This window comes from Camelus ferus, chromosome 7, assembly GCF_009834535.1.
Source record: "Camelus ferus isolate YT-003-E chromosome 7, BCGSAC_Cfer_1.0, whole genome shotgun sequence".
In the NCBI taxonomy this organism is placed as follows: Eukaryota; Metazoa; Chordata; class Mammalia; order Artiodactyla; family Camelidae; genus Camelus; species Camelus ferus.
This window is the reverse complement of record NC_045702.1, coordinates 13,405,647-13,425,904: the sequence shown is the minus strand read 5'-3', so window position 1 is coordinate 13,425,904 and position 20,258 is coordinate 13,405,647. Positions and strand designations below refer to the sequence as shown.

Genomic DNA, 20,258 nt, shown 5'->3' with positions numbered 1-20,258 from the left:
TGGCATAGTTTTGTTCAGTGACTCTTAAAACAGGTGCTTAGACATTTGTGAATGAATGAATAGGTACTTCGGTTTCTTCACCCTCTTTCTTCTTCCACTCCTTCTTTCTTGTTTTCCTTCCATTTGACAAACATTTATTAAGTGTTTGCTATCTCCCAAGAACTGTTCTAGGATTTAGGGGTATGCTAACCAGTGAAACAGTCTCTGTCTTCATGGTATATGTATATTGGTACTTTGGTACTTAATTTAAAAAGTGGAAAAGGTATAGTGTTGATATTTAGTCAGTTGATTTACCTTGCTTTTTCTTAAACTGTTCAGAGCTACTGCTCAGTCTGTTTTTGCCTTTGTATAGTTTATATAAATAACATACTTTGTGAAATACATGCCTAATACAGAAACAGTGTACAACTTAGAGTGTTGTTTCCTATTTTTGAAGAGAGTTGTCAGTCAAGACTGAGGTATAACAAATAATTCATTCCTCCTTTTATTCATTAGTCATTCATCAAATAGGTGAGTGCTTACTGTTTACCAGCAGCCGTGTTGTAGCTGCATGATATACCATCGTAAATGTGATACACCAGGTAATTTCTCTGCTCTCCTGAAAATTTGCATTGTATTGAGGGTAAACTGATTATTAAAGAAATAAGAATTTATAGTTATAAAACATTGACTAAGTAAAATATAAGCTGTGTGATAATTGTATTTACATTTATTACAGGTTTTTTTTAATGTTAGTTTATAGTTCTGTGTATGTGTTGAATTGAATGTGTGGATTTTATGGAAACTAACGTTATTCTAGATATCATTCAAAGTGTGTGTGTATATGTTTCATATCTATAAATAGCTTCATATTATGTGTAACTGTAGTGTACATATAATTTGGGGTATGTAATGTATTCATGACTGTAATTTATATGTAACTATTCAGTGGAATTGCATCATACACACATTTAACTTATCACAAATTCAGCTACCAGACTGGCACAAAATTTAAAAATTAAACAATTAATTTAAATAAGACAACCAAATACTTAAAAGTGCTATTTATTATATCCTGCATTTTAAAGTTTTTTTATTATGGTAAATATATATAAGACTTGCCATTTTAAGTGTTTTAAGTGTACAATTCACTGGCATTAATTACGTGGACAGTGTTGTATAACCATCACCACTTTCTATTTCTAAAACTTTTTTAAAATCCCAAGCAGAAGCTCTATACCTATTAAACAAAAATTTCCCATTCTTCCTCGCCCCAGCCCCTGGTAACCTCTATTCTACTTTCTGTGACAGTGAACTGCCTGTTCTGGATACCTCATGTCAGTGGACATACAATCTTTGTTTTTTGTGACTGGCTTATCTTACATAGCATAATGTTTTCAAGTTTCATCCACATTGTAGCATGCAGCAGAATTTTATTCCTTCTGTGGCTGAATAAACACATCACTGAATGTATAGACTGCATACATTCGTTTTTCCATTCATTGTTGATGGGCACTTGAGTTGTATTTTGAATAATGCTGCTGTGAATATTGGTGTATAAATATCTGTTCAGGTCCTTTTCAATCCCTTTGGTGTATCCCCAGAAGTGGAATTGCTGAGTCATATGCTAATTTATGTTTAACTTTTTGAGGAACCAGCAAACTATTTTCCATAGCAGTTGCAATACTTGACATTTTATAGTGTATTTTTACAGATGTTTTGAATAGAGTCCTAAGCACAAAGTCATGTATACAGCACTTCATGAGTGATGAGGAACTTTTGAGCATGATTTTGAATGTATGATTTTTTTTAACATTTTTAATTGATTTATAATCACTTTACAATGTGTCAAATTCTGAATGTATGATTTTTATTTTGTGCACTTACTACATGTGAGATTTTTGGTAATTCAGGAGCATTATTATGTTATATCAGAATTTATACTGTGTTGAGGTATTAATTACAGGTAATACAGAGAACAAGAACTCAGATAATAAGGTAGAGCTTTCCTATAGGATTTAAGTTTTTGAAAAAGTGGTGTATTTTTACTTTTAGAACGTTTGCACTCTATACCCAAGATTATGTAGCTGAGTCTCCAGTAATCATAACTTTTGCCTTACCATTTTGGAAAGGACATAAGCTTTGAAGTTGGCAGTCTTACTTTGAATTGTCTTTAATTGGTCTTTTCACCTGGATCAGAGGGACTCAGAAACAACTTACCCCACCCCTCATCCCTGTTTCATCTTTTGTTTGTTTGTTTGCAGGGGTGGGGTTGGGGGAGTGGAGGGTGGAGGTAATTAGCTTTATTATTTATTATTATTATTATTTTTAAAAGGAGGTGCTGGGGATTGAACCCAGGACCTCGTGCATGCTAAGCATGCACTCTGCCACTGAGCTATACCCTTCCTTCCTGTTTCATATTTTATAAAGGGAGTAATATATTCTTACCAAGTCACAGTGAAGATTAGATAATGCACGTGAAAATAAACTTTTTTCAAAATTAATTAATCAAAACTGACACTTCTGTCCTAAGAAGCCCCACACCTCATCTAAAGTCACTGACTTAACTTCCCCTTTTCATTTAAAAACATCTTTTATTTCTCTGTCTTGCACCTTTATAAATCTTGTTTCAACTCATTCTGTTTTATTTTTATTTTAATATTAGTTGACTGGATGGTGAAATAAAATTACTCTTCTCTAATGAGAATTTGGGCTAGGGTATTTGGAGAGGAGAGAGTTTATTTCATAGCTTATTTTAAAAGCTTAGTTCAACGAGGTTACATAAAGGAAGTATTTCTGTACTTGAAAATTCCGTTTAATTTTGTGTCTCAGCATTTTTCAGGTGAGTCCCAGTGCTTTTGAGTGTCTTATCCAAGATTGTATAGCTACTTGTTGGAAAAGATGAGACTTTTACCTTGTATTCCAGCGTTCTACATCAGACTTCCCTACTACATTTTACCAGCTAGGTGATTACGTTTGACAGCTGGCTTTCATGGCATCTCTCCATGGTGCTAAAAGTGTACAAATGTACTTGATTTTCTGTTAAGCACCTTGAGGAACTTCTTACTATTTTGTCTCTCTTCTTCCCTCTAAACTGGATACTCTTGCAAACTTTTAAAATTAAAAGACAAAAGCAAAGTCTCAATATGTCATCTTTTATTTATTGTAATTTCCTTTCTAGAAAGTTTTTCAATTCATAAACCCCATTGTATTGTTTCCTTCCCAGCATCTCATAAATTACTTCTCTGAAACTCTAATAAGCTATAGTTTTAGAAATAATGTCTTGTATAGACAGCACCGTTTGATTGTTTTATTTTATTTCCTGTTTGTAGAACCTATGTTTGAGTCTGTGTTTTCTACAAGTAGTTTTGGGATATTCAAGTGGGAGGAACTATTAGAAATCAGCTCTAAACCACTCATTTTATATATATATATATATATAAAGACCAAGATTCCTGAATTGTTTATAAATACATATACCATTTTTTTCTTTAAAAAAGCTTTTATTTTGAAATAATTATAAATTCATAGGGAGCTATTTTATTTTTCTTCTAATTATTAACAAAAGTCAGATTTAATTTTCATAAAGGAGATAAAATAATTTCTGTCTTTCTTACAAGTTTGGCCATTTGAATTGCAAAAATGATTATTACAGCAGTATGGGTAATACAGATTTTCAAAAATAAAAATTAGTACCTCCACTTTGTCTTTTGTGATATGATGACATTTTAGAGTATAACCTTTCATGTACTTTATTTTCTTGGAGAAACAAAGACATACATATATAGGGTTTATATATCTATATAGAAGTAATTGTATATTTATGTTAGTCTCCAGCTTGCTTTTAAAAATGTAAAAAACCTGTGTAATAGACATCTTCTGAGTCAACACACACATCTATCTTATGGCTGTATCATTATTTACTTAGGGATTTCCCAGCTGATGGAAAGTTAACATTGTTCGCAGTTTTCTACTCTTATGAACAGTGCTGCAGAATATATAGCAAAGTACTTGGTGCATTTATGAGAGTATTTATGTAGGATAGAGTCTTAGGTGGTATAAAAGAGGAGTGAAGAGCACGAATTCTGGGGCTAAGGCTTCCTGGAATGGATCCAGGCTGCACCATCTAATAGCTACGCAATTTAAGGCAAGGTACTCTTTGTGCTCCCTTTTCCTCTTTGCAGAGAGGAACTTAGATCAGTGATAATCTTTGCTTTGTGGGGAGACTATCTTCTTTGACAGACTAATGGGGGAAAATGCTATCTCACTGTTTACTGACTAAAGAAGTTGATCATCTTTTCATATGTTATAATCATTTGTAATTCTTCAGTGAATACTCATCATAATCTGTTCTCAATTTTCTTTTGATTAATTTGTCTTTTAAAAATTGCTTTCTAAGATTTCCTTATGTATCCTGGACAATTCTTCATTGTGTACAGCGAATATATCCTTTACTCTGTTGCTTGCCTTTAATTTTTTTTTTTCATATTACTAAGTTGACCATATCTTTCTTTTATGGCTTCTGAATTTGTTTTTGCTTAGGAAGACTTTCAGTATTCCAAGATTTTTAAAAATTCTGTTTTCTTCTAACACTTCAGTAGTTTATTTTAATGTATATAGCTCTTTAGACAGATCATATGGAATTTATTTTGATTGCAGTGTTAGATATATACTGTTTTTTTTCTTAAAGTGGATAGACCAGAATCCTGTTACTGCTTATAAATCAGTCCATTCTTGCTATATTGATTAATGTCCCTTTTGCCAAATACTAAAATTTCATAAATTCATGGTTCTGTTTCTAGATTCTTTAGTTTCTTTGATCTTTTGTCTATTTTTGTACCAACATCAAATTATTTAAGTTACATAGCTTTGTAGTGCAATTCAGTATCTGATAGGACAAATCCTCACATTCCCCCTACCAGAATTTCAAAGTAATTCTCATACATTTACTCTTTCATGTAAACTTCAGAATTAGTTTGTCAAATTATGTAAAAATGAACAAAAAAATCATTTAAAAATAAATTGAACAGTTTCTCTTTTTTGATAGTTTATTTTATTTTATTAATTTTTAGGGAGTAATTAGGTTTATTTATTTGTTTGTTTATTATTTTTAATGGAGGTACTAGGGGTTGAACCCAGAACCTCATGCATGCTAAGCATGTGCTCTGCCACTGAGTTATACCCTCCACATTAAAACCTCAGTTATTTTGATAGGGATTGCATTGAGTTATATTTTGGAGGCTATCAGTTTTTTAACCTAAAATAGTGATTTTTGACATAGCATTTTAATTTAATAGTGACTTGAGTCTAAATTGTTACCTAAAATTTTTCAATTCTCCATAATCTAAAAAGATAAATTATTTAATTTTTAAAAAGACTTTGGGAGATTGAGGTCTTTTTGTTCTCTTCCCCCTTCCTGTTTTTTGTAGGCTTTTTGTAGCATTACTACAATAAAAAGGAATACTTTTATTCTGTTTAATATGTGCTTATGTTCCCAGAAGTGTTCATTAGCATGTCAGTACATATTTAACTGTAAATAATTAGGTTCTATGACATATTTTTTTCAGCTCTGACTTACGATTTCTGTGGTAAAGGTTTGATATAAACATGTATTTATAGATGACTGGAGCCTCTTTTTCATTAGGTTTATTTTGTAAATTGCAACACATTTTGGACTACTATGATACTCCTTTAGTTGTGAGGCTGTATTATTAGCTTCTAGATCAAAGAGAAGACAGTTTAAGTTTAAGGCTGAAGATGCTTCTGTATATTATTTATTCCCCTGAAATGTTCTGTGATTAGTACTGAGTTAATACTAAATGTTTTATCTTAAAAAAGAAAAAAAGTTCTATGTCTTTCTGTTGAATCAAAAAATACAATATCAGGCCTTTTTCTTGACATGTAAAAAAAATTCAGAATTCCATTTTGAAATATTTTCTGCAATAATAGCAAAAAATGGTCTGATTAATATTTTTCAAATTTTTTGATAATGATTCTTATTTATTGAAAATGCCATTTTTTCAGTAGTAAACAGTATATTTTGTTTCTTTTCATGCAGGTCTTTGAAGTTCTACATTTTAGTTCTCAGTGCTGAACTTCCTTCTCCCTTAAATTATTATAAACTTTTGCTGCTGTTTAATAAACGTGAAGATGTCTCGCAGTCCTGATGCGAAGGAAGACCCTGTGGAATGTCCTCTTTGCATGGAGCCCTTGGAGATAGATGATATCAACTTTTTTCCTTGCACCTGTGGCTACCAGATTTGCCGATTTTGTTGGCATCGAATTCGCACTGATGAAAATGGGCTTTGTCCTGCGTGTAGAAAGGTAAATACTTCAAAATGATTTTGTGTTCGGTTTTTTTTCACCATGCATGTAAGTAAATAGGTTTAAAAGAATCTACAAACCTCAGGTGAGATAACGTGTAGCATTATATTTTTAAGATATAATGAGGTAGAAAGAACTCTGCCCTGGAAGTCAGAGTCAAGATGGCTTTATTGTTAACTAAGTATATGACCTTGGTAAAGGCACATAGACTCTCTGGCCTTTAGTTTTCTTTTCTGAGGAGGTTAACAAGATCAGCAGTGCTGGCTATCTAAGAGGACTGGGAGTAGAGAGAGGCAGTGGATTTATAAAGGATGATGTGAAATTGGAAAAACATTCAGTTTTACATCTAGGGGGAAATTTGCTTTAATTTTCTGGTACGAAATAGTAGAGAAGTTTTGATATTTACTAAAAAGGTCATGGGTTAAAGTGACAGAGAAATCCTGATTCAACAGGTAATAGTTACTCATTTTTTGTGCTAATGTAAATTCTAGGCTGATAATGTTGCCCCCATTGTACAAGGAAACTAGACCTTTTAAATAACTTGTCCTGAGGCATCAACTAGTGGGTAGAAGGTTTGGGGTTCAGATGCAAGTCCTTTGAGTCCTAACTCTAAAAAAAAATCTGATTTTTAAAATAGTTTTGGTGTTTTGTTGTTTTCATAAGCAAATGCAACAGTTACAGTGTAGTTAACCTATTAGGGTGAGCAGGATTGCTACATTTCTATTTTGAAGGACTTTTTTTGTGGTTCTAGGATTTAACATGTATCTATTTTTTGCCTTCTCTTTAATGTTTGCATGATTTAAACTTTTCTGTTTATCCACTTCAAAGAGCTCTTGTGTTCACTACTAACAAATTTTGAGAAAGTGGAAATGTGTTTTAAGTACCTAGATTATTTTTAACAATTTTATCTCTCAGTTTCCTTTCTAGAGGAATTATAATCTCAGAAGGCAATGCATTGTCCAGTTTTTTTTTTAATCTAGTGGGCATTTAATATATATTACATGAATGAAAAACGTTTACATCTACTTAAATGATAATTAATGTAGTGTGTGTATATAGACATGTAATGGATATTTATAATGTATATATATTGTATTTTTTATATAGTTTATATACTTTAACAATATGAATGGAAAGGTAAATGAAAACCTTAATATTAGCTTGCTCAAAATCTATAGTAAATTTGTGTTAATGGGTTTTAAACATTGTCATATTTTAAAAATTGATTCTGCTCATTCCATTATAAGATAGTTGTATTGAACTATTATGTTGAAAGTGGCAACTTTCAGGATAACGTAAGACTATTGGGGGAAATGGCAAAGAAATTCATTTCAGTCTTAGGGATTACCTAAAATCACCTCAAATCCTTAGAAAGTGGGGAAAAAAAATAGAAAAGACATTAAGGTAAAAGTAAAAACAAAACAGTAACTTCAGCAAAGCTGGTTATCAATAAAAGGGGACCTATTGGGGAGGACCAGAAAGTATGAGGACTCTGGAGGACAGAGGCCATTGGAATCAATTTTAAGAAAAAGGATTAGCTTAAAACACACTCAGGAGAGGACTGCTGAAAAAAGGTAATAATAGTGGTGCTTCAAGATCTTAGGAAAGCTGTCAATGTGCTTTTGAGTATGGCGTTGGAGCAGCATATGAGTCCAGTACAACTTGATGCCAGGTAATAGAGACACATGACCTCTAGCTGGAATACTGATTATAAATTTGGGTCAGAGCCTTAAAAGAGATGGAAATACCATAGAGAAACTAAGATCTCCTACGCTCAGAAGATGAACTATACCCTGTCCAGCAGTTTGTCCTCTATAGGGTCACAAAAGAATGTCCTACAGTTAACAGAAATAGCATTTATAGACTGGTTGACAGAATTTTTATATGTAAAGATGTACAATAACCAGGAATCAATAGATATTTCGGGAAAACCAACATTATAAAAGAGAAACACAAAATCAGTAAATAGAAGAACCTAACATAAGTAAGCAAACAGAAAAAAACTAAAGTGTCATTAATACTTCTCAAAGAGGTAAGAGAGAATGACAATCTTGTAGAAAGAACTTTTTTTAAAACAAATTAGAAATCTTGAAAATGAACAGGCTGAAGAACAGAATGAACACAGTTCAAGAGCAACTTTGTAAGTTGAAAGATTGTACTGAGTATTTTTTTGTAAGGTATAGTGCAGAAAGATTAAAAAAATAGAAAGCATGAAAGAAAAATTAAGCAATGTAAAAGATAGATCTACTGGTTCTTATGTCTGCTAAGAGAAGTTTCAGAAGCAGTGAGCTAAGAGTGGATGGGAAGAAATAAGCAAAGAACTAATAGAAGAAAATTCTTCATGATGAAAAGCAATTGTCCCCATATTGGAAGGGTTCTCTGAGTATGAAACAAAATTACTGAAAAAGAGCAACATCTATTTATGTAATTGTGAAATTTTAGAATATCTAGAATAAAGAAAAAGTTCTGAAAGATATGAGAAAAATATATAGATCACAAAAGAGCAAGAGTAAAACTAATACCAATGTTTTGGCTTACAACCATAAAGAGAAAACAAGTGAGAAATTTGTTTTCTAAATTTTTGAGTGAAAATAAGTTTGAATGAGGCATTCTCAATTTCATTCAGATGTAAAAGCATAATAAAACATTTTCCAGACATACAGTGATTTGTAAAGTTTAATATTCACTGTACAGTACAAGTAGAAATGTAGAGGATAACCACAAGGTTTTGAACTTAGCAACTAGAAGTAGAGAATGGCCGTTAACTGAGATGGGTACGACTGCAGTAGGAACAGGTTTTTTGAGAAGATCAGGAATGCAGTTTTAGAAATGCTAAGTTTGAGATTCCTATTAGAGATCTAATATTCAAGCTCAGTTCGGGTATGGAGATTTAAATTTGGGAGTTATCAGTGTATAGAATGTTTTTATAAAATGATACTGGATGAAATCACAAGAGAGGGAGGGTCAATAGAAAAGATGAGAGATTGTCTAAGAAAAAAAGAAAAAAAATTCCCCTCTTCCTATCATTGTGAAGCAGAATTCACCAAGCGTTGGATTGTTCACCCACTAATAGGGAACGTGAGCTGGGTTTAGACCGTCGTGAGACAGGTTAGTTTTACCCTACTGATGATGTGTTGTTGCCATGGTAATCCTGCTCAGTACGAGAGGAACCGCAGGTTCAGACATTTGGTGTATGTGCTTGGCTGAGGAGCCAATGGGGCGAAGCTACCATCTGTGGGATTATGACTGAACGCCTCTAAGTCAGAATCCCGCCCAGGTGGAAGATATGGCAGTGCAGGGGGAACCTTGGTTGGGCTAGGATCGTTGGCCTCGGATAGTCGGTCCCCTCCTGTCCCCACCAGCGTTGGGACCAGTTCGGTGCAGAGAGCCCTTTGTCTTGGGACATCGGGCGCCATACTGCCAGAAAGGTGGCTACCTCCTTGCCCGTCCCACACATTTGTGGGGAACCTGATGCTAAAACATTTGTAGACAATCTGCTTCTGGGTAGGGGTTTTGTATGTAGCAGAGCAGCACCCTCCCTGCTATCCACTGAAAGTCAGCCCTGTATACAGAGTTTGAAAAAGCAGAAGCAATAAGAATGAGACAAAAAGAAAAAAAAAAAAAAACCCACAGAACAAAAACAAAAAGATAAAAGAGAACAATAAAAAAAAAAAAAGAAAAAAATCCAGATTAAAGAAGGATAAGGCTACTTCTTTTAGTCTCCAAGTTTTAGTCTTTACCTGAGGCACTTATTGTTAATGGAGCAGGAGTAATTTTTTTGGATACTTGTTGACTTAATATCCACAACTCTTAGAATCTCTCCTTAGTCTCTTAACTACCAGACCTTGCTCAATCCTGTTTCATGGCTGGAGTGGGTCATAGAAGGCAGACAGTACAGGCAACACAGAGTCTTGGAGTCTGAGACCTGACTTAGCTTTGCCAGAGAGTGCTGAACACACAGTTATGAAATTACCCATCTCAGTCAAGAACCTGATATTTTCAGAAGGATTTTTGTGTCTGTGTCATGAGAGTTATTTATCTGTGGCTTTCTTTTACATTGTTTTTAGATTTGGTACCAAAGAAATACTAGTTTCATAAAATGAATCAGGAAGTGTTTTATCATTCTCTGTATTCTGAAAGAGTGTCCATGTGATTGTATTACTTCTTTTTATTTCCTCCCCCAATTCATTATTGACACTCAATCAGAGTCTTCATTGAATGCCACATATGGAAGCTGGCTACCACAGGATTCCTCTGTGTTGATTTCTGAATTTATTTCTGTACTAGTTCCTCCTTGTTGTATTTTGCCCTTCAAATTACAGTTGCCTCAGCCTCTTCAAATTTTGATCACTGTCCCCTCAGCTCAGTGTGATTGGGACCCAGTGCCAGGGTCCAGTAACTTGCAGAAGAGCAGAAAGCTGGGACACTCATGGTTTTCATCTGTCTTATCTCTCTTCTCTCAGAGGTCATAGACCTGCTGTTCATTTCTTGTTGTTCAGTGTCTGAAAACAGTTATTTCATATACTTTGTCTAGTTTTCTAGTTGTTTATGCTGGTATCCCTAGTCTGTCACCACCTAATGTGGCATGGCCAGAGGTGGAAGTGTATAAATAACATTTGAACTTTATAATAATGTAACTGTGAATATTGACCTAACTAAAATTAGGATGGAAGGTTAGAATGTGGACTTGGGATGTATGGTTAGGCTGGCTGAAAGAAAGCTAAATTTTCAACTTACATAATGTTATAGTGTTTAATACTGAAAAATTAAGAAGTAGCAACACAGGCATGTTATTTAACGATGCGATAGTAATCAACAAACAAATCATCTGAAAGAGTAAACATTTCTAGGCAGAGGCTACTGTTGCAGGGGAGGAAGGATATGGGGGATTGCTCTTTTTCCAAATAAACCTTGTAAGAACTGTTTGACTAGGAACATTTACAAGAAGAATATCAGTGAAACTAGGGGAAAGATAGAATGGGCAAATGGAGATCATAGGAAGGAAGGTATAATAGTACTGATGTTAGTCATAGTCAAATTCAAGATCAAGCACACTTTAAAAGGATAAAGAGGATATTTTTCTTACTGATAAAGGCCTCCAAAGTCATGAAACTTTTATTTGCTTAACAGCAGAGCTTTGAAGTATATTGTGTTGATATAAATACCAGGAGAAACTGCATCCACCTTCGTAGTGGAGAGGCTTCTAATTTCTGTATTTTAGAAATAGATGAAGTACACAATAAAAAGGAAATGGAAATTAGCAGTTTCCATAATTAGCAAGCATGCACATAACTTTGTACAAATAAATTTGTATAAAACTTTAAAATACAAGTGCACTGGGCACAAAAATCGATTGTTAGACCACAATGGAAATACTAATTAGTTCCAAAAAGTAGAACTCACTTGTGTATTTCTTTTTATTTATCCTGCTTGGAGTTTGCAGGGCTTCTTGAATGTGGATTTTTCTATCAGTTATGGAAAAAATTAAGCTATTACTGTTTCAGATATTGCCTTTATTCTCTTTCTTCTCTTTCTGGGGCTCTGATTACATGTTTTCCAGATCTTTTCATTGTCTTCCATGTTTTTTAATCTGTTTTCTCTTTCTTTCTTTTTCTTTCCTTAATGCACTTAATGGATGGTTTCTTCTGATCAGTCCTTTAGTGTTTGAATTGTTTTTTTGTTTGTTTGTTTTTTTAGGTCTGGTCTACTGAGTTTTAAAATTTTGTCATTGTGTTTTCCATTTCTAGAAGTAATATTTATTCTTTTCTGATACTTGATGTAATTTTTTAAATAGATTTTACACCCTGCAGTTATTTTCAAGTTTGTCATGTATTTGTTTAAACAGATAAGCATCATTATTTTAAATTTGTGTCCAGTAATTCCAGTAGCTGAAGTCTATGAGGGACGTTTCTGCTGGTGGTTGTTCATGTTTTATTTCTTTATGTGCTTGGTTATCTGTCTGCTTCCTGGTTGTTGTCGTTGAACTATTTGTAGGGTTCTCCAAGACCTAAGATGGATTTGCCCTCCTCTAGAGAGGCCTTGATTTGGCTTCTGCTAGATCCTGTAAACATTGCCGTTTGGGATTGCCTCAAATGTAAAGGTCTTTGCTCTGGCCAAGCATAAAGGTCTTCTGTTCTCTAGGGAGGGTACACATCTTTCCTGTGGTTGGTTTCAACTTCTTTAGGATGGTTTAATTCTACACCCCTTTCTTTTTTTCTTGTTTTGACCTCTCTGTAGTTTGTACTTTTCCTGAGACTAAAGGAAATAAGCCTTTTTGGGGGGTGAACTGGTTCTCAGCCTAATGTGGGAATGATCTCCTGAAAGACTTCACTTTAGGTTGGCCTTGAACTTTGAATGCTGTCCCTCTTCCTGCATTTGTCCCTCTCTCCCCATTTGTTGCTACTCAGACTTCCCGCTTATCTTTCAGAGTTTTGACTTTTATCCAGAAACTGGCTTGAGACTTCCCCATGACAGGTCATTACTGTTTTTAAGATGTTGGTTTAAAAACAAGTTTTATATAGTATTTTTCATTGTCCTTAGTAAGAGGAAGAGATAAAGCTGTAAATGCATTTATTAGAAAATGAAGAACAAAAATAAATGAAAAAATTATTTCCAAATTAAGAAACCAGAAAAATGAACATTGTGACAGTGGAAAGATAGGGATTAAGCAGAATTTAATGAAGTAGGAAAAAGCAGTATTTAAATAAAAGTTAGAGCTGGTTTTTTAAAAAGGCCAATGAAATAAAGTCTTGGTGGTCTGGTCAGAAAATAAAGAGAAGACACTTGTAAATACATAGAAGTAAAAGTGGGACCATAACTACACATGTGAAAGGAATTGAGTGATTATACTAGAGACTACAAATCATCTTAATTAGTAGTTTGGCAATTTATCACCAAATTAACACTATTAAAAATATTTTACACATTGAAAGTGCTTCTCCACAGGTGTTCTATTTAGCATTAGTTTATAACACACAATAGTGCCTTTAAAGAAAAATTTTTTGCTTGTAATTTTTATTTAGTGCTATATTCCTAGAAAATTCAGTTTAACCTATGTGTTTCAGTCAAAAAGTAGACCAGATACATTTTTCTATATATTCATTTTTAGTACTGCTAATACTAGCTTTGTGGGTCACACTCTCTGTCTGCAGTTATTCAAATTATGTGTTTTCATCTCCCATTTTTAATCTACCTTCTTTCCTCATTTTATTGTAACAGCTCATGTTCTGTTATTAGGTTTCTAGAGTAGGTATCTATGATGGTGTGTGTGTGGAGGAGGAGCCAGAATAGAATGCATGCTTTCCCAACTTTTTATGAAATCTTTAGACATATTAAGGCTATTAAGGCTAATAAGATTTTGTATATTTGTCACTTGTGTTTAGATTAAATTTCAAAGTTGCATTGTCTAGAAAATTTATTTAATTCTTAAAACAATGGAGATGTGGCTTCACAGATACGTTAAGATTAAAAAGCTAATATTTATAACTTCCTTTAAGTTGCTGAAATAAGAGATACTTGGAGGGTAAATCATAGTAATTTGTTGTTCTCCTGTATTGATATCTTTCGCATTATGTAGCAGTTGTATTCCAATAGAGTTGACTTTGAAGCCTGATGAAAGTATATTTCCATAGAAAAAAGTTGAAATAACATAGAAAGAGACTAGGCTAACCAGTGTTACATACTCAACATGATGGTGCATCAATAATACACTTCATGAGAAATGATACTGCAACTCGAATTTTGGTAATTATCATTCTCCATCTTTTTTTGGTGTATTTGTGCTTTTTTTTTTTTTTTTTTTTTTTTTTCTTTTACCTTACTTTGCATCATCTTTTATCAAGATTTTACGTTAGGGATTGTTAGCAAGAAAAAACCTGAGTGCTGGTCAAATCCTTCATGTTCTCAGAAAAGTTACACAAATGTTTCTTAAACTGTCTCTGATGCAGAACCATATTTGTATCCTACTCGTGTCCCCCCACTCCCAAGTCTGTTGGGGACTGATCCAGAATCCTATGTGTCATATGATTTACCCCCTAAATTCAATAACAACCACACTGATAAATATCTTATTCTGCAGAGTCCACTGATGACATACCTGAATATTGTGGCAATGTTAAGTTGCTATAAGAGTGTCCAAATGCTTTCTCTCAATTTTTGTGCTTTTCTTACCATGGACTGGTGAAGCACAGTGTGTGGACCAGACATTGAGGTGGAACTAGTAACAGTCTATAATCTTGATCCATTCAGGGAGTGGATTATCGCCACTATAGTTGTTAGTGAGAGGCAACAGCTTTCAAGTGAACTTAATGGTAAACACTCCAAAAGGAACTACCCAGAAATTGTGTAGTAAAAAGTAGCTTTTCCATATGCAAATGAAAAATTTAAGTGACCTTACGAAAAACTATTTTAATTGGTTTATGTGTAGTTCATTTTTATACTTGTGCCTCTGTAGCTTTAAATGACTTCATGGGATTAAAATCATCCAGGCAGACAGATTAAGATTTGAAATGAGATAATACAGGTACAGAAGGGAGAATGGAGAAGAGAGAGAAAAAATGTAAATGGGAGAAGGTTACCTCATTGATTGAATAATTGAATTTATTGTAATAGATCTTGAACCATTTGGTTCCTTAAATTAAAATGCAAGAACATTTTGAAATAAGAGTTTAAAAAATTATTATGCTAAATTTCCAATTCTAGAGAGTAGCTTGATACTCATGTGGCAAGAATTTATGGAGCCCCTAAAATGTGTGATACAAACTTTATATTTGATCCTGGAGAAAGCCCTCAGGCCATTTAAAAGTCAGATAAGTTACTGAATCAACTATTTTATATGCCTCCCACTCAGAAGTAGGTTGTAGTATGACAAATAGGACCAATTTTCTAAAAGATTCAGATTTTTTAATTTGGGAATCGAGTGGTATGGGTGCTTACATCCTGCAGGACCACTAAAAGTTATGCCTGAATATTTAAGAACAGAGTTTTTGTAGACTTTATCCTATTACTAGTAGAAGTTGAGGGCTATAAAGGGAAATTTCAACTTTCTTAATTGCCTTCAGCATTAATCAGAGTGTGCTCACAAATTTGAGGGTTTTTATCTGTTTGGTTTTTCTACTTGTCTATGAAAGTAACTTTATGTTAAAGGCATGCAGGGTTACAGACTTATGTTCACTGCCTTCGCTTTCCTTGTTCCAGTTTTTTTCCTGATGCCATTGTTTCTGTTAGTCCCCACTTCTGGTATTCTGATAGGCACAATTTCCTATCTCTGGGATCTCTTCATACTCAGCTTTAGATATTACTATATTTAGTGTGTTCCATCTTCCATTTATTATTAACTTGTTTTTTTTTAATTAGTAGTACAGTTGTTCCTCAGTATCTCTGGGGATTGTTTCCAGAAACTCCCCCTCCCCACTCCATTTCCCCATACTAAAATCCATGGATGCTTGTCCCTCATGTGAAATGGCGTATTTGTATACAACCTATGCGTGTCCTCGCATATATTTTAAATCATCTCTAGATTATGTATATATCTAATACAATTTAAATGATGTATGAAATGCTATGTCAACAGTTGTTGGGCTCATGACAAATTCAAGTTTTGGTTTTTGGAACTTTCTAGAATTCCCCCATCAATATTTTCAATCCACAGGTGGTTGAATCTGAGGATGTGGAACCACAGATATGGAGGGCCAGCTGTAATAATAACTGACTTATTGTTTGTTTATGTGCAGGACAGTTTTAATCACTTTATAAGTGTGTTGTCTTTTTAAATTCTCACAGAAACTCTCTGAATAAAGTGCTGTGATTCCCATGTTACAGAAGAGAAAACTGAGGCAGATTACAAAACTTAGCTCAGGTCTCTTAGTAAAGAATGAGCCAAGATACGAAGCCAGGCAGTGTGACCCACAGTTCTTATTCAGGCCACCAGTAGCCTTGGTATTAGCAGTAGCAGTGAAAACAGTATTGCAATGATGAGAGAGGAAGACATTTCATCAGTGTAATTGCTAGTATTTACTGAAGGATTACTGTGTGCCCGTTGTAATAATAATTGCTTTATAGTGTTATTTTATCTTTACACTAGGCTTTAAGATTATTTTCATTTTACTTATGAGGATACTGATGCATGAGTTTAATTGACTTGCCTAAGGCCACATGGCTAAAGGTGCTGAGACTAAATTCAAACTCCTGAGCCAGAGTATCTGTGTATTATTGTTTATTTGCCCATCTGTGTCCTTCTTACACTGGGAATATATTAAAGAACAAGCATTTCATTAATCTTCAAACATATAGTAGGTTTTCACTAAATATTTATTGATTGTAATACATAAATCTGTATTTAGATGAGAAGATTTAGACTTTTGGCCTCTTACACAGGACCTTAAAAGCTTAATTTTCCTGTGAACTATGTGCCAGGCATTGTAAGGAACACCAGGATGGTTTTGTTGTTGTTGTTGTTGTTGTTGTTGTTTTAGATTTTAGAACTTTTGGTGATCTTTTAAGTTTCAGCACTAAAAGTGACCTGTGCTAAGCTCTGAAAACTAGTTATTTTTAAAACAATTTTACTTAGCATTTAACTTTTATTAAATAAAAAGTGTTTTAAGCAATTAGAAGATTCAGAAAAGGGGAGATGAAACAAATAACTGCGTACCCATCGTCCAGAATTTGATAACTGTTGTTCATTTATACAATTTTCTGTTTATTTGATGCTAATAACTTCCATGTTTATTTTATGCCTAAAGCCATATCCAGAAGACCCAGCAGTTTATAAACCACTCTCCCAGGAAGAACTGCAAAGGATAAAGAATGAGAAAAAACAGAAACAAAATGAGAGAAAACAGAAAATATCAGAAAATCGCAAACATTTGGCTAGTGTACGTGTTGTACAAAAAAACCTCGTCTTTGTTGTAGGTCTTTCTCAGCGCCTAGCAGACCCAGAGGTAAGTCCTCTTTTCTTTTCTTTCTCAACTTGGAGATAACAGCTTATTTGGAAATAACAGCGCATCTTGCCCAGCTATAGGATTCACCTGAAAATATTAAAACTTAGAAAATGGGAAATTATTTTTTAATAATTACTAAGAAACCAGTGATCAATTGTGATCTTAGGCAAGTGTCTTAATCTTTCTTTGCTCATTTTCTCCAGTTGTAAAACTAGCAGGTGAACTAGATCTCTAAAGTCCTTTTTAGTGCTAATAGTCTGTGAAAGTTGGATAATGGTTCTATTTTGCTGTTAAGGCTAATTTGACATGACTATGTTTCTTTCCTCTCTTCTGTAGCCATATAAGAACCAACAGTGGAGATGCAGTTTCATGAACTCACTAGAGATCTACTTTGTTTTGTTTTGTTTTGTTTTTTATAATTAGTAGTAATTCTTAGTTATAGAACGATAGAAGTGCTGCTATCCTGTATCATTATTCTTTACTCATTCATTTTAAGCCAGTTTTGGGGAAAGAGGGAGAATGTGATGAAAGGAAATAATGGACCAGGTTCTTTGTCATCTGTTTGGAAGCAGGGGATATCTTAACCCTTTTGTTTATTACTTAATTCTTTTTTCTCCTTCCTCCACCAGCTTTATTAGAATAATGTTGAACTCTTAACTCCCTGATGTCTTTGGATGAACATCTCTAATTTTAGTTTCTGATATACCAGGAGGTGCTGATAAGATTGGTGGGAAGGCAGGTAGAAACTGATAGACAACCAGAATGTTTACTTCAGTAGGAGAGTGTGGATTTGAGGGATCTGCCAAAAGTGCTGTTTGAGAAGGGTTTGAAGTAATGGTACCTCATGATGGTACCAATCAGAGAGAGGATTATACTGAATATGCTTAGGGAGGTAGGAATCTTTGGACTTGCCTAAGTGGGCTAAAGGCCCCAGGAGGAGGAAATTTGAGGAGCTTAAAAATATCAATTCAGAAAGAATAAAAAAAATTTATTGCTGATCAGTTTGCTATGTATTGAGGCTGTGAAGGGCTTCAAGATCAGGAGAGAAGAAAATCAGGGAGACCATTCTAAGACGTCTCTATCATTGGTAATAAACGTGGAGGCAGCTCAAGAATTACCTAAGTCCGGGGATGCTGGCATTAGTGGGCTACATGATCTTCTAGAAACCAGGTTCTTTCCAAAGCCAAAGGGATGGATCTAGAGTTCATATGGGAGAAGACTTCTTTAATAAGAGATATTAAGGAGAGAGCTCATTTTAGGCCTATGACTGAACCTCAGCAGCCCTTTTACTGAATCTGGTACTTAACTCTCCAGATGGGCAGAATCCCACTTCACCCTTGAACACCACAACTTTGTACCAATTCTTCTATCTACCCCTTTCAGCATTGCCTTTTTTTCAACCAGAGGACACTTCTTACCTCTGCAAGTTTTTTTTTTTTACTTACCTCTATTTATTCCTACTAATCTTATTGATTAAAATCTACTTCTGCATTTCTGAAACTGCTACTCTAGTAAATGAATGGAACTCTTATTTTAATTTAACAACTCTTGAATATGGATATACTTGATTTTGTTAATACATCCTGGGTTGGGTCAGCAGTATTACTGGAGGCATACGGAGCAGCACCCAAAGGCTAGATAAAATGAAGCCATAGTCTCAATTTGATGTTTGGATTATAGGTATCCTACCCCTTCTTTAGAGTCTGTGATTCATTTTTACTTATGTACAGAGATTTCTTATTTTCACTTCAAATAACATGACTCCAGTAAGGTTAATCTGAAGAACTATATTACAGAGAAAGAAATTAACCTACGGGGTGACTATTGAGAGAGAGCACTTTATCATGAGTCTAAATATACCTTTAAAAAATCACTCTACTAGTTTTATACTTTTGAAATCATTATTGCTTGGTGAGAGGACAATGAATTTTTTTAAACATTGGTTCCTCTCATTTATTTCTCTTGAAAGCTTAGGAAAATCAGAGAGTAGTGTTTTAATAAACTACTACTTCTAAATAATACCTTAAATTTTTTCTTAGTTCAATTGCATAATCTTTTCAATTTGGAAAACTTAAAGTTGGCTTCATTGGAAAATCGAAGTTTCAAATTCTTAGGGTAGCTTTTGGGTCAGAGAAGTTCTCTGTGATTTGCTTATTTTTGGATGATGAACAATTAGATATTTGAATGAATTCTGATTAACAAAACAGGAAAATTTAGGAAAATTTAAAGCTTATTTTGAAAATAATTTTTGTACACTCAAAATCTTTATACCACGATTGTCAAATATATTCATTTATTGCTCAATAGAAAAAACTACCTTAGAAGGTAGTTAGAGGTATTGATTAGAATTAATCATCTTCTAAATCCTGAAATTTTGTATTTGTCGATACCCAGTTCATTCATTCTGTAAATTAACTTTGAATACTTACAATGTGTTAGGTACTTTGATGTTGGCAATGAAGTAGCTCAGCAAGCCAGACATAGTCTCTACCCTTACAAACTTACAGGTAGTGAAGCAGACAGAATTAAGTACTTGTAAGTGTGCCAAGCATTTATAAACAGGGAAGTACAGGGCTTTTTGAGAACATGTAACAGTCAGGAATTAGCTAGTATAGAGATCCATGAAAAGCCTCCCTGAGGAAGAGATGATTAAAAATGACTAGGGATTAGCTGGGTTGTGAATTAGGACAAGAGTGTCCCAGGTGTGTGATGGCATGTGAGAGCAGCTTGTTTGAGGAAGCAAAAGATTTTAAAAGACACAACCAATAGGAAACTGAGGCACAGGGAAGTTGAATGACTTGTCTAGGATCACACAGCTATTTCATAGCAGAGCCAGGACTAGAAAACTCTCCAGTCTTAGCATTCCTATTCCAATGTATTTTACACTGGTGACTGGTCTGTGGTTCCTCCACTCATCCATTTATCCATTCATCGTTCATCTGCTTGCCACATTTTCGATTTTCTCTGTAGTGTCCATAAACACTTAACTGTGTTACCAGAAAATATATAGGAAGATCG

At 34.0% G+C, this 20,258-nt stretch overlaps 1 protein-coding gene across 6 annotated transcripts in view; it reads left to right on the top strand.

Annotated features, from left to right (window-relative positions):
* The window catches only part of CNOT4 (CCR4-NOT transcription complex subunit 4), a 120,313-nt gene that overhangs the window by 42,253 nt on the left and 57,802 nt on the right, over positions 1-20,258 (top strand). For all 6 annotated transcript variants that reach the window (XM_006186098.2, XM_006186097.2, XM_006186099.2 and 3 more), the window contains exons 2-3: positions 6,038-6,303; positions 17,043-17,240. In XM_006186098.2, coding sequence (XP_006186160.1) covers positions 6,130-6,303; positions 17,043-17,240 — 372 coding nt within the window. In that variant the 5' untranslated portion in view covers positions 6,038-6,129. The remainder of the gene's footprint in view (positions 1-6,037; positions 6,304-17,042; positions 17,241-20,258) is intronic.